This window comes from Adelges cooleyi, unplaced genomic scaffold (assembly GCF_023614345.1).
Source record: "Adelges cooleyi isolate 19-005CV unplaced genomic scaffold, UGA_ACOO_1.1 ACOO_flye_CR_arks_rails_tigmint_CR_PRNA_108, whole genome shotgun sequence".
In the NCBI taxonomy this organism is placed as follows: Eukaryota; Metazoa; Arthropoda; class Insecta; order Hemiptera; family Adelgidae; genus Adelges; species Adelges cooleyi.
In genome coordinates, this window is record NW_026095761.1 from 6,668,539 (window position 1) to 6,683,037 (window position 14,499).

General features: G+C 30.4%; 1 protein-coding gene across 2 annotated transcripts; it reads right to left on the bottom strand.

The window, feature by feature from the left end:
• Window positions 1–242: 242 nt before the first annotated feature.
• LOC126844745 (uncharacterized) lies at window positions 243–14,029 on the bottom strand. 2 transcript variants are annotated; one of them, XM_050583143.1, is made up of 5 exons: window positions 13,681–14,029; window positions 13,523–13,627; window positions 4,907–4,971; window positions 2,395–2,647; window positions 243–1,673 (listed from the first exon to the last, which is right to left on the bottom strand). In XM_050583143.1, exons 2-5 carry the CDS (start codon window positions 13,523–13,525, stop codon window positions 1,281–1,283), a joined length of 714 nt encoding a protein of 237 aa, XP_050439100.1. In that variant the 5' UTR covers window positions 13,526–13,627; window positions 13,681–14,029; the 3' UTR covers window positions 243–1,280. The 2 variants fall into 2 exon arrangements, with proteins under 2 accessions (XP_050439100.1, XP_050439108.1); XM_050583151.1 differs by lacking the exon at window positions 13,523–13,627 and having other exon boundaries at window positions 244–1,673; window positions 13,681–14,027.
• Between the last annotated feature and the right edge of the window lie 470 nt (window positions 14,030–14,499).

Genomic DNA, 14,499 nt, shown 5'->3' on the forward strand with positions numbered 1-14,499 from the left:
TAAAATGAATAATTTGCAATGTTCAGTGTTCTAAAAAATATAATAAAACACTATGGGAGTGTAAATCATTAAATATTAGCTTTTTTACAACTGAGTGTAAAATATTAAGTATAAAAAAGGAAAGAAATTGGAAATGGACGCCTACATAAGTTTGATTTGTTTTACTTTTATTAACTGTTATTAAACTATAACTCCCAGCGCGTTAAAACATTATTAAAATTTGTTTTAAAACTTAAGACCATTGTATTTGTTTCTGCATTATAACTTAAGCCCCGTGTGATTATACAAGTCCAATACAAACTATAATATTATTTTATACCATTATTTTATTATAGTTTTATTAATGTTTTTTTCTTTAAAAAATATAACATCAAATTAGCTATGCTAACATTGCTGGTAACAAAAAGTGTAACCACGAATAAATTAATTTTAACAACGTACAAACAAGTAAAAAAAAAAACGAACAAACAGAATTTTCAACTTAACATGACATGGTGCTTAAATATTTTCTGAGACATTAGATAACATGGTTGTACAACATAATATAGCACCTTATTTATCACAGATAAATAACGAAGTTTGTTGTTAGTCCATCAGTTTAATATTATCTTACAAATTAAATTAACTAGGTAATATTTACATACAAAAATGTCTCAAGAGTGTTTGTATTATTAAATAATACACAGCAGCATATATTATTTAAATAATCAAGGTCTAGCTACAAAATCACGGGATTTATTTGTCAAAATAAATATCAAATTATCAAAAATTAAGTTCATTTTTTTTTCTTATAAAAATGTGATGGTAACAATAAATTTTACAAAATTATTTTTATTTGTAGATTTGAAATAGATTCGACTAGGTTGTTCGTAGTTCCCTTAATTTAAATTGAATGTAAATAAGAGGTTGATTCTATAAGTTGAATCGATTTTGCACCTTTAACCTGTACACAGTACATACAGTATTCTGTATTAGTATATTTCGAATACATTTATTGAATCGGTGTCTTAGATATTTTCGTTATGAAAAATAACCAAAATTAATTTTGATAGTATTCGTACAGAAAATGTCAAATCAAATAATCAAATAGCCACTACGTTGACTTGTATAAATTGACATTAATCGTTTAAATATTGTGTTCTCCGAGAACGTTAGACTCTTCTCACACTGTTGTCACAGTTTACTGCGTGGGTTAACTTGACAGAACTGCCGGTTAATATAGAAACCAACTCTCAACAAAATGGAAAACTTTAACTTATTAAACACACACTAAAACGGGCTCATGTGACTGGACTGGTGACGCCGTTGTCCACGACGTCGCCGGGTAAATGGTGTTTCCAACTCCGGAACAAGTATCTGGTGAACTTCCTCAGCTGCCTGAACTTGCAGTAAGTGGCGCCCTGGGCGGATTCCAGTTGTTGGGTTTGTATCAAGAATCCTTTTTCTTTGAACGTTTTTTCCAGACGTTCTCTGGCCAGTGATTTTTTGCTCTTGCGTTTCGGGTCTTTTGACGGATGGAAATCCATCGACTCCGGCAGGACCGCCCCAGAAGAACCACCGGCGGCCATATTGTAATCGACTATCGACGGCACTTGGTCTCTCACGCACAAGTTTAGCGGTTCTTCCACTACGGTAGTACCGTAATTTTTGTAAATCAAGTGACATATATCGGCCTAAAAAAGGACAAAACCAATTCATTTTTTAGAAATTAAAACTTATATTCGTAATAGGTACAGAACGTCTTTATGTACAATTTTTTTGCGTGGTAATAATATATTATTAACGATGATAATTAATTCATTTTAATTTTAGAATTGTATTTTTTTGGATAGGCTTAAAATATTATGATATAATATATTTTTGATTAATTTTTTTTTATCGAAATAGCGGCGTTTACAAAATATTTCACGGTAAAACATGTGAGTTCATACTTGGGATTTTGAAAATTTTAATCCGTCACTGATTGATTGGTACTACACAGGGTGTACAACGGTTCTGACAAATATATACATAGATTTTATACGCAATTCTAGCAGGTCACCACGTGATACACCCAATGTATAACAATTGACGGGCTGCAGGGGAAAACGATCATAGTCACTTAGTTTGCTAAAATGAAGACGGTTACACCATCATGTGGTTCGTTTTCTTTACTAATCAATGCATGAATCGAGTTAAGGAAAAAAGATCACGGTCAATGCTACATATACATTTATCCGCATTATATTATACTTTATCTCGTGAGTCTTTTTGAGTTCTCGAACTTTAAAACTGCAATACTAAAAACTTTGGATATATTGACTATGATTGTTCTTCCCCGCAGCCCTTCAATAATAGTAATTAATCTGAATTGACTGTGATTTTATAAATCTTTCGACATTCTCAACTCATTACCTTCTTCGGTTTGCGTCCCCTCCGCGGTTTAGCGTTGTCTAACGTCATCTCTCCCATGTACGGCAAGTCATCGAATCTAACGCTAGTTTGAGCATCTGGCAAAAGCTTAGATTTCAAAGGTACAGGCGAGGTCGACTGTGCTACGCTCTGAGACGGTTGGGGAGACAACATGGACGCTTCGTAGTGGTTCAAGTATTCTGGGGGTAACGCTTGATGGTGAAATTTGAGCTTCCACCGGGATTTTCGGCGACTTCTAATAACAAACAATATTACAATTAATATAGTAAATTAATTGCAGTCTGACTGTGTTGAACCTTGTTGTTGTAAAAATCAAGGATACATAACAAGGGAATCCTATATGATTGTTTACAAAACATGTATTTAATATAAAATTGTTTACATATATTACTTTATTTAATATATTGTTCTGCGCAAACATGGACTATAAATAAACATGATTAGTAGTTACTGATTACATTTAAAATAGCTTATATTGTATTTAGTTGAGACTCGACACAAGGAAACAAATAACTTATTCAACGTGCAGTAAACATAAAATTTTTCCTTATTCGGTATCAAAAAAAAAAAAAAAATTGAAACGCTTAAAAAACAGCTTTATGATTTCCCAACAAGAAGACTGTCGTCAGAGACGTCTTGGTTAAATTAATGAGATCGCTGTAATACCTTATAGTATCGTGGTAAAAATTTTATGGGTAATTTCCAATTTTTATTTTATTAATTAACTTTACATTATGAAAAATAAAAAGTCCATCAGAAAATTATGATTAAGATATTATTACATAAGGTGTGTGATATTTAAATGATAATATTGTACTACTAATTTACCTAATTTCTGTGTTCTTTACGACAATGATAAAATTCTCTTACAACAATGTATTTTGATATTTGTTTCTCTTATAATATTATCATTCTTTTGCGGAAAATTTTTATTTTAGAATATTCTAGTTTTTAAATAGTCTTTTGAATTAACAAAATTTAATAATCGTGAGCCTAAAAACATGAAGTTTCAAAATTCGAAATTTGTAATATCACTACATACAATTGCACCATCTAGCATTTGCCTAGGACCAGACGACGCTTTGTCATATTATTATCAAAATCAATACAACTGATCAATATAAACTAAAATCTGATACTTTAGTTCGTGTCAATGAGGCTAACGATTATATCCATAACAAAACTATGTAAAATGTAGATAAATTATATTACATTGATATTGTAATAGTTTTTTTATTTTAAACTGAGGTATGACATTATATTGTTTAAAATTTTGATGAAAAGAATATTATGACTCATTTTTTGTTATCTCATTACTATTATACTCTTAGTCTCTTATAACAGCCTGGCGCGTTGTAAAAAAAAATCATTATGCGTTTGCCTTAATTCTATTTAGAATTAAATGTGAAAAATAACAATGCATTTAAAATTCTATTATAAGACATTACAATCGTATGATTTATTTTATCAGAGATTCCTGTAAATAGTTGAAAATACTATTTTTTAATGAAGAATATTAGTTATTATGTACATAATTATTATTCATTAATCATTTGAGAGATATACAGAATGATTCATTTTTTTTAATTATTGTGATTTTTGAAATCCTATTAATTAAGTTAAATCAACTTAATTGCTTTAAAAATATTTATACATTTTAGTTTTTTAAACTTTTTTTTGCCTTATTGCGAAAATGTTGTTTCGCTTCTCGGTAGTAACAAAACCGTGGATGTGATACTTAAAAAAAACTGCAGGTTATCAATAACATAACGCATTTCAGTTTAATTAGTTATTTTTCCATTAAGTCAGGATTTTATTTAAATGTACACGGTATAAAAATTCAAAGTAATTCATAAAAATCTTATATCATCATTTTTATACTCGTTTACAGTGTCTATTTTGGGTATTTTTATTCATTATATAAAAATATTAAATAAACATTGAACATGTCAGGTTATATAACTTTCTTATTCCTAGTTTTTTTTGTAAGTAGAAATTCGATAATAGTTCATTTATTATTATACTTTTTGTGACCAAACCGAAGGTCGATACTTCGTTTTTTTACGGTAGTTTTAGATTATTTTTATTATTTTGGTTTTAAATGAGATTTAAAACATTTTTACATATGCATAAAAAATTTCATAGACTTTTGTAAATAACCATATAATATGGGTTGCGTTGAATATATGTATTGGAAGCGCTATCTGCCGACCTCACTAGAAACGATTTTTTTGTTTCAGAGAAATGTGGTAGATGGAGCCACGTGTACTTAGTTTGGTGTGGAAGTCCTAGCCAAAATTTGAATCCCTACTAATAAGGTAATTTATTTAGATGGAGTCTCAAATCTCACAAAAGTAATTACACCGTTATACCTACTTATGACTTTTTATTACTATTATTAATTAATTCATAGCACACGCACGCCATTATTTCTAGATTTTATTGTTTTTGTAAAATAAAATAAATTCTAAGGTATTATATTGGTTTGTCTTACCGGCCAGTATCCTTCGTCGCTGGCACTATTCCTTGATCTGGGGATTTTATGCTTATTCCCTGCATCTGAAAAAGAGGCAACATTAAAAATAGTCAAGTACCTACTATAAAGATAGAGCATGTCAAAACAATATAATAAGACTACCGCTGTGCGTTTTATGATAATTGTGTTCTTGTATGTTATAAGAAGTTGTAGTTAGATATAAGTTAGGAAGCTAAGTAGGTAGGTTGTCATCGAGCAATTTGATTTATAATTTGAAATGTAAAATTAGCTCTTGCGAGTACTATTAGATTTTAGCATTATCAAATGAATTTGTCGAAACGCCACTATTTTCTAAACAGGTCTAATTCGTTTAGAGTAGTCGTAAGTTTTAACAATTTTAAAATTAAAATGTGTTGTGTTTTATATCTCTAATTGCGACTGTTCAGCTATTATTATTTTTTTTTTTACACTTGTTTGTAATCAATTAATAAAAAAAGTATTGATTAACCATTTAGAAAAAAACTTCTCTTACGCCGCGGCGTACTGGTTATGCAATTTGATGCACATTTTGTCTATTGTTATTAATTATTATAACTTAACTTCAATTGGAATCATCATCTATTTATTAAGTACAATTATCAGTCACAAAACTTTATAATGCGAATCTCCAAATATTTATCTGTAATATACGTATATTGTCTTTATTAAGTGCATTTTTATGAGTTTCATAATTCAATTTAAGTTGGCTAAAAAATGTTTTTCTTTTATTAGTCTTTATATTCTACTATTGTCCTTATAGAAAGTCTAAGCTAAGCTCAACAACTAGATCGTGAGTTACCTATTGAAATGTTTTCCAGTTCTCTTACTTTCAGTTATAGTCATAATGGTCAGTTATAAAACACGATTTAAAATCAAATGCAACGCTATAAAATGTTTATCGAGCGATAGCTAATTAAAAACCTATGTAAAACTGGATAGAAAAATGTTTTTTAATTTATCCATACCATGTGGTTATGTAAATAGTTTGCTAACGCAAAACCCATAAGTCATATCTTAATGCCACAACTGGGATTTTGTATTACACGGTTCCAAATGTACAGAATTATTATTATTTTTATCATCATCATCGCGTCACGCAATAACTTTCCGAGTACTAATAGAAACTGGTTTTTTTTTACACTCCTCTTTGTGTGTACTTTTTACCGTTCTGAGATTATTATTTGAGAATGAATAATAAATTATAATTTCAGTATCGCTGTTTACCAATGTCTTCCATTCACACTATGGTAACCTGTTGTGAATGGTAAGTACACTAACACTCTCATGACGCACTAAACGCGCCTACGCTATGCGCTCCTGGCCAAACGTTCTTTATAGTTAATTTGATTTTCGTTTGCGAAAAATGTACGGATGTTTGGCGAAAACCCGTTAAAAATAATTAGGTCATCGCTATAAAACCAACTTTCCTATGTATTCGACGTGTTCAGGTTTTGTTTGATTTAAAATATTTAATAGCACTTTACATACGTATAATAGTGTAATATAGGAATTGTTGTAGAATGATAATTTCTTAAAATTATTTTATTACAATACCTTATATGGTCACCAATGTCTGACTCAGAATACTCAAATGAATGACTAATATTATACTAGATGCAATTTTTTGATATAACAACTTTAATTTGTGCTTCAATGTGTAAATCTATCACAGTCTGTTTATCGTGCCCAAAAACAAGTTTAAATTTTGTTTATCGAATTGGATTAGTTCCTATATCAAATTATAGGGATAGGAACGACTTCGAACTAATTTGTGATGACAATATCACAAATTAGTATACACATACGTCTAATTTGTAATTTCAAAGTAACTTAAAATTCATATATTGTTTAACATACTTAAAAAAGTGTAAGTAACATATGAAGTACATATATCTCTATTTTGAATGGTCTGATATTATTAGATTAATTTGGCAATTGTTATTGTACTTGTTTTAATACAATGATATTAGTTATTGATTAAAATTAAACATGGAAATAAAAATAATAGTCGAGAACCAAAATGGTGGTACTTATACAATAATAATTAAAAAAAAAAAAAAAACGTCATAGATTTATTATAATTTTACTAAAAATTGTAACTTAATAGCAAACCACATAAAAGCTATTGTGCGACGGTGTACCAGTTGGCAAGAGAGATTTTCATGAAGTGTTTGACAAGAGTTTAGATTTTACATTGTCATTATATACACGGTTCGACGGGTATTGTATTATTCGATTAGAATATTTTTGCATTATTCTCCGATCAATCAATTTATACTGCTGCCGAGATTGAGGTTTGCAATTATTGCGGTTAATAATTGTTTTTCTCTGCTGCGGGCGCCCACGAGATTTGCCGGCGATACTATACCTACGCAAGACCTTACCCATTCACGTTTTGAACACGTTACAGACCTTATTTAAAAGAAGCCTCGGGGTTGCTTAAGTGCCAACCGATCATGAACACGATCCGAATAACATAGTGTACTGTACTCGACAATTGGGTGGTAAAATAAAAACGTTGTTTTTAATAAAGCACATTCGAGCGGCTTTCATTAAACGCTGTATGGTGGCGTTAATTTTTACAATATAAAAGTATGAATTATTATTATGTTCTGTGTGTAAATAATACAGTATTTTATGCAAAACCATAATAAATCCTTGGGACCATGTTAAAGCGAACAATTTAATGCCGTTAATACGTTAAATGTCAGAGCTGGATAACGAGCGGCACTATGGTTTTCAGAACATTCCAAGTACACTCGACGTTTTGTATGAGAGAAATTATAATTAAATGTTTTTATTGAAAGTGTAAACAATTCAGTGCGCCAACCCGGTGAATCGTGAAATCTAGGATAACATGGAAAAAGGTCATAGTTGTAGCTAGAAGGGGCGGAGCCGGGACTGGGAATTTTAGGTAGAACCTTTAAAACTCATTCGGGTTTAAAATTGTCACCGATCAAACTGACATAGTTTCCGAGTAATGTTTTTTTTTTTATCAAAACTTCGTGAGAGCTTGAAGGAAATGAACTTCCCAAGCACTTCCTCTAGCTAAGTCACTGAATATAATCATTAGGCAAGCACACAGTAAAGTCATGGCTGGTGCAATTTAACAGAATTTATATTATAACACCGTAACAATAATATTAATAATACAACTTTGTACGGTTTAGTAGGTAGGTAGTGTTTATACTGGAGTCCGGTCTTAGTGTGCCAGTTTCAATCCCAGACAGTGAGTCGCCTAGACAATGCATTATAATATGTGTTTGTATGATAATCATATTGTGGTGTGTATTTTTCTATGCTATGTACTCGTTTACTACATGCAGATTACATGTATATTATGCAATAGGTTAAGCAAGGAGTCATCAGCAGCCGCGTCTTGTCAATAATAATAATACAATTAAATAATATAAAAAATATATTTTCAATGTAAGTAATAAAATAAAAATAATAATATAATGATCTTTGGAAAACTCGGAAGTTATTAGTGAAAACAAAACTACAAGAAACAAATTCACTTCAAACTCAATACAAACTCCAACCCTTTTGTACACACCCTTTTATTGGCATCTCAAATTCTCCGTTATAAGTTATAACCCTACTTGGCATCAGAAAAGGCGATGACGTGAAGATCTCGTTTGTATTCAAATTAGATTTCAATTTATATTTAAATTAGTTACGCGAAAGAGCAGTACCCTACTTGATTGTATTTAAACATTTGTTTTGTCATACCCATTAAAACTTTTACATATTTTATTCGATGTTTCCATATTTTGTACGGATTGGAAATCGTAATAAAAATGTGATTATTATAAATTTTAGACACATAATTTTTTTTTAATTACTTAACAAAACTATAATATGGAAACATGTTCTTTTTATTAGTTTTTTAAATATATACAATCAAGCTGTAAGAACCATTATAAAAGATAACGAATTTCATATTAAAAATACATTTAGTATTATGTATTAAATTTACTATAGTAGGTTTTATAAAATTAGAACTTGTAAATCTTTTTCTATGTGTATATATTGTGTTTTCTACGTTTTTAAATTGCATTTTAAAAATACAAGTTGTTTAGATCGTTAGTGAAATTATATACAAAATATTTCTTGTACAAATAATATTTTGGTCACATTTAATGCACATTTTGTAATTTTTTTATTAATGTAATTATTTTGTATTACTCGAATTTAAAAAGTGAATGAAAATTATAATAAGTCAAAATAGCGCGCGATATAAATAATTATAAATATAAATAACTACTAAAAAGTAAAAAACATAATTTTGTTGCCAATATTTTTCGAAGAACTACGTAAGATGTTTTGGATAGTGAGCTTGAGTTTAGTTTACGATTTATCTGAACACGACCAAACTCATGTGTAAGTAACTTCCCACAACATCTTGCTTGCCAGTATCTTTGTGTATGTAATATGTTCCTATTTGTAAAGTCACCATTTTATTGAAGTCATAACACAAAATACTCAAAATACAGTAGATAAATGTTTTAACAACAATTTTAGATTGATTATTCGTAAGCTGTAGTTGTAGTGGAATAAATGATTAATATTACATTTTCAGACGTGGAAATAGACAAGAAATCATTGGTTTGCATTACAATGAGGTTATAGATGTTTTAAATATGCGGCAAAGCTGGAATGTGATTGCACGAGAATCTAGCTGAACGTCAAAATTATTGCAATATTTAATAGTTGTGTAAGTTAACAAATAATATACCATGGCATTCCATTTATGACTTAAGTGTTATGGTTTAGATCAGTTTTCTTTTGAACGAAAATGTATTTTTGGCACTCATAATGAACGATTTTTAATTTTAAAATAGCCTCTTAGCTCTGCATCGAAGCTTAAATAGTTATTGGTGTTCTCGGCATAACGGTAATAACCTCTAGTAATCGTTACACATAGCTGTCAAAACACATTCAGACCGTTGGATAAATTTGTGCGATATTGACCGTTGTCGATGAAGCGTTTTTAGTTTTTTTTTTTGGAGGGTCAGTACCAAGGTCCAAGTGCGTGTTATTTAAATTTCGATAATGACACACTGTCACAAACGACTGAATTAAAAATAGCTAGAAAATATTTCCCCTATACCTATTATGGTGATTTACACTAGAGCATGTGTAATTTATATGTTTGGTATACCCGTACGCTGTTCTCTTGGACGTTTTGGGGAGGTTTGACAAACAAGCCGCTGAACAAACTTACGCCGAGTAAACAACGTCTTACACCTATCTCGTAATGTGTTAACCTAATTTCACGTTAACAAAAAAGTTCAAACAAACAAAACAGAGTACAATTATTTACTCGCCCGTTACATACGAATTAGCTTATAATATGTACATGGCCGCCTCTATTGATTTTCAGATGGAAATGATACGATATCAACGTTTTGTCGGTAAACATGTTTTTTTTTTTGGAAACGGCGGCTTTAAATTATACACAACGCGTTGTACATACCCGTACCTATGTTTTTTTTTAAATTTACCATAAACAAAAATGTATGTATTTTTAATCTCGCGTCGTAACATCAGCTTACTATTGCTTTTTACATAGTCGACTGTAACTTCTTGTGCATTATTATTGTCCATAAAACCGAACTGCGACGTCAGAATAGATCTACAATTACACATAAACGTTGTACTGCGAATGGCACAATGTGTATAATGTATAAATGTTGGCTTTGCTTATAAATCGTTTATTAAACAATGTTTACTTGTAGCACCATAATATAGTAATAATGTAACATTAACTGTTTATCACTTGTCTTGTGTATTAATAATTAGTAATATATAAAGTGAGAGATTTCAGATGCCGGTCCAAAGGGATTTCGGCTTTAGTTTATTTAAAGCCTAATAACCATCATGCCAACGGTTATGACGGAAACAAAATAAGGATCTACCACGATTTAGTTTCCATTAATAAATATTACCTATTAGCGCGGAAGAGCTATGAGGACTTAACCGACCCAGACTTTAATTTTTTATGTAACGCCTAATTAATCACCATTATTACTGACATTCACGAGTTCGAATAAAGTAGGGTTCTTTTTTATTTTTATCATTTTTCCATCACTATAATAATCGGAAGAGTATGAAAACTATACCACATCTACCAGGAACATTATAATTACTAGTAGCCTTGATATAATTAGTACATTTTCCAATTTGTAATTTCTACATGCACGACTATTTTTCAATATCCCGTGTATCAGACTTTTTTAAGACATATCGCGACACTTTGAACTTTTAGAGAAATATCCTAAACATCCAACGCAATTTAGCTGGATTTATAGTAACGTTGGGGCGGCGCAAGAGCCATGATGTTTTTAAGCTGATCGCCAAAACAGCGTTGGGATTCCTAAATTGAGGCATTTAAAAATGAAATTAGTTAAAATTGTATTATGTCTGTACCGCGTATTGCATCCGCGCTACGTACATGACATTTGAATGGTACAAAAATAAACTTGGCAAAGAACAATGTAATATTATAATTATTATATTGTTGTGTTCTTGCTTGGAAAATAACGCTCAGGTTGTAGAACGTAATTATTAAAAACTGACAAGCCTTAGTACCGCTATAAAATTATATTTAGATGAAAAAAGATGCCAGCTCGAATCCAACGACACGATAACGGGTTTTTAATGTCAACAAATTGTGTAAAAAGCTACTGCGATTTCAACGCTTCTAAAATGTCCGAAATATTAACAAAATATTGGTATAACGCATGGACCATGGTATATATTTAAATTATAGCAATAATGGTATAACGGGAATGTTGCCAATGATATTGACCATTTTGTTGAAAAAAGAAAACTAGTAAATTTAATACTAGAAACGTTCTAAAGACAAAAATGTATAAAAATAACAATAGACAGCATAGGTCGGGCGGTAATATAATCCTTGCGCACAATCAATAATTATGTTAATAATTGTTTATACTATTAAACATTTTATCTGCTAGCAATTACATCGAGTATAAATAAAGAATCTAAAATGTTTGGTCTTTTAAAAAAAGGTTAACTCTTACAAAAATATAAATTGAAATATATTATTTGGATAAAAAAAAATATATATTTATAAAATTGCCTAAGGGTATACCTGTTAAACAATATCTGTGTGTTTGTATATAAAAAATTAGTATAGTTTTTATTCATATAAAATCTATAAGCCATTGACTACAAATATTTTACTTAAATAATAGCTCCATCTGTCCATCATAAATCAAAATAAATTAACAAATTACGTATGTAATAGATATTATGCAATTTTCTTCTTTAAATGTGTTAAAGAAAATTATTTCAATTTGATTCATGAAATGTGGTATAAAAAATAAGATAACATAGATGAAGAAAAATTAAAACAATCATGTACAACATCTAGAATAAAAAACCAGATCTTAAATATTAGTTTAAAAATTGAGATTAAAAACTTATAAACGTTCTGAATCTTGTCATAACTATCATAGAAATCATATGAAATGATAAGTGCAGAAAACTAGTATATAAGGTAATTAATCTGAATATTTAATACTTGTGTATTTATTATAACAATTGATATAAATCTTAATAGATGTTTGTTATAATTAATTGGAATCCGATGGTGAGTTGATATTAATTTATTAGTATCCAGTGTATTTAGACTTAAGGATAAAGGAGATGAGAAAATTAGCGTTACACCTCACAAAACATCAACTCTTTAATATTAAAATTAAATTATCGAAATTTGATCGTTTCATGTGCGTGGTTAGTTTTGTTTTACTTTGTCACCAGGGCTTGTTATGAAAAAATGGTGCCTTTCATATCTTTTCATGTGGCACAGATGTACTTTTCAGGGAAAACGATTTAGAGCTTATCAACTAGATCCAAAGCTACACACATTTGAAGTCGAAACGGATTATACACAGTGCACATACTTAATTGCTTACACCCTTAAAACCCCACTGTCACATGAACTTGGAATATGCTAAAACTGTATTTATATCATTAGGATGATAATATTTAATTACAGTTTTACTAATTTAAAATTTAGATGTTTTTATCCTTTTTAAAAAACAAATTATATTTTAGTTTTAATGTACTAAAAATTTCAATTCAACAAAACTGATGGACATTGTAAACGCATTACTGTTACAATTAAAAATAATACTTTAATTTGTCAAAAAGACAACTTTAACATTTTAAGTTTTTTTAAATACATTTTTTTTATAAATTGAAAAAATTATTAGAAAGATATTTTTGTCTATCTTTAACTGGGATGCGCAGCTGAAATAGTATTATTGTATTTTAGAATAGTTTACAATTTATCTACAGAAAAATATATATAATTTACTTGAAAACTAAACCTAATGGCATCATAAAAGTAGAGATCCAATGACACTTGTTCAAATAGGTTACCTCATTATTTTTTAGTTTATATTAATTCATTTTAATTTTATTTGATACCGAGCAACAGAAGGATAATTATTATTTGTTGTAAAAATATAAATTGTTTGAAAATTTCACGTACTCCGTACAGCTTATTGACTATATTAATTAATTTAGTTTGGTGCACAAAGGAGACGATGTCGGATTTACCATTATGTCCCCTATGTTGGGTAATTGATTTTCCTTCGCGCTATTATGTCAGGTTTAGAACAACGGATTTGACTTCTCCGTGCAGTGTCTGCCATTCAGATATACCTGTACATAAATGATGTATCGTGTACGAACCGACAGATAAATAAATATAATACCTGGGACGAAAATTTGTAATAAATCCGCTTGAGATCTGTTGGAATCAATCGGAAGTATTAATACTCGAACTCGGTGTATACGACAACTTGTGAATATAATAATTAAAAATGTATTTAAACAAATAGTGTACAATACGATAGATAGTAATAATTATGAGCGTTTGTGTCGTTTTATGAGGAAAAAAAAACGGTGACTAGATGCACATGAAAAAAAAAACCAAAACAAATGAATAAAAAACCGTTTACAAAATGATTTTGCCCGTCGTGCACACCAGTGTGTGTGTGTGTGTACTGTAATTCCGGCTTTGTGCGGTACTGAACGGTCGTATCACACGGGCTCGGCGGTTAACCGCTTGTGGTACATGTGACTCCTACGAAATTCGAGATTGAACCGTATTTGGCGTCCGTTTGAAAACCGATGGTACATACTATATTTAAAACACCCACCTTATTATACCCGGTGCGCGCGCGCCCCTCCCTTAAGCCGCCGCCGCTGCTGCTGATGCTCTACACAAAACACAATATTATTGCGCGCCGTCGTCCGCCGCCGATTGAACCCGACCTCTGGTTATGGTATGGCATTTTTTTATTTATAAAGTCGCCTTGGATGTCTTTGGTCCATTTCAGGGGCTGGGGGGGGAACGGGGCGGGGCGGGGCAGGGCGACGGCGAAAAAATAAAAAGAGCAGCGGCACCACCGACATCAACATCATCATCATCATCATCATAGCGATGCATTTATATTTAGCTTCCCGTATAGTTTCGGTTTCGTTTGGTACCCGACCCATATAAGGCCGACGATTCAACCTGATAACGCGTA

Bases quoted from the DNA above. Each gene is read 5' to 3' on its own strand.
- LOC126844745 (XM_050583143.1), bottom strand. The intron at 2,648-4,906 runs GTAAGACAAACC...GTTTGTTATTAG, and splicing joins GCGACGAAGGATACTGGCCG to AAGTCGCCGAAAATCCCGGT. The intron at 1,674-2,394 runs GTAATGAGTTGA...GTCCTTTTTTAG, and splicing joins GGGGACGCAAACCGAAGAAG to GCCGATATATGTCACTTGAT.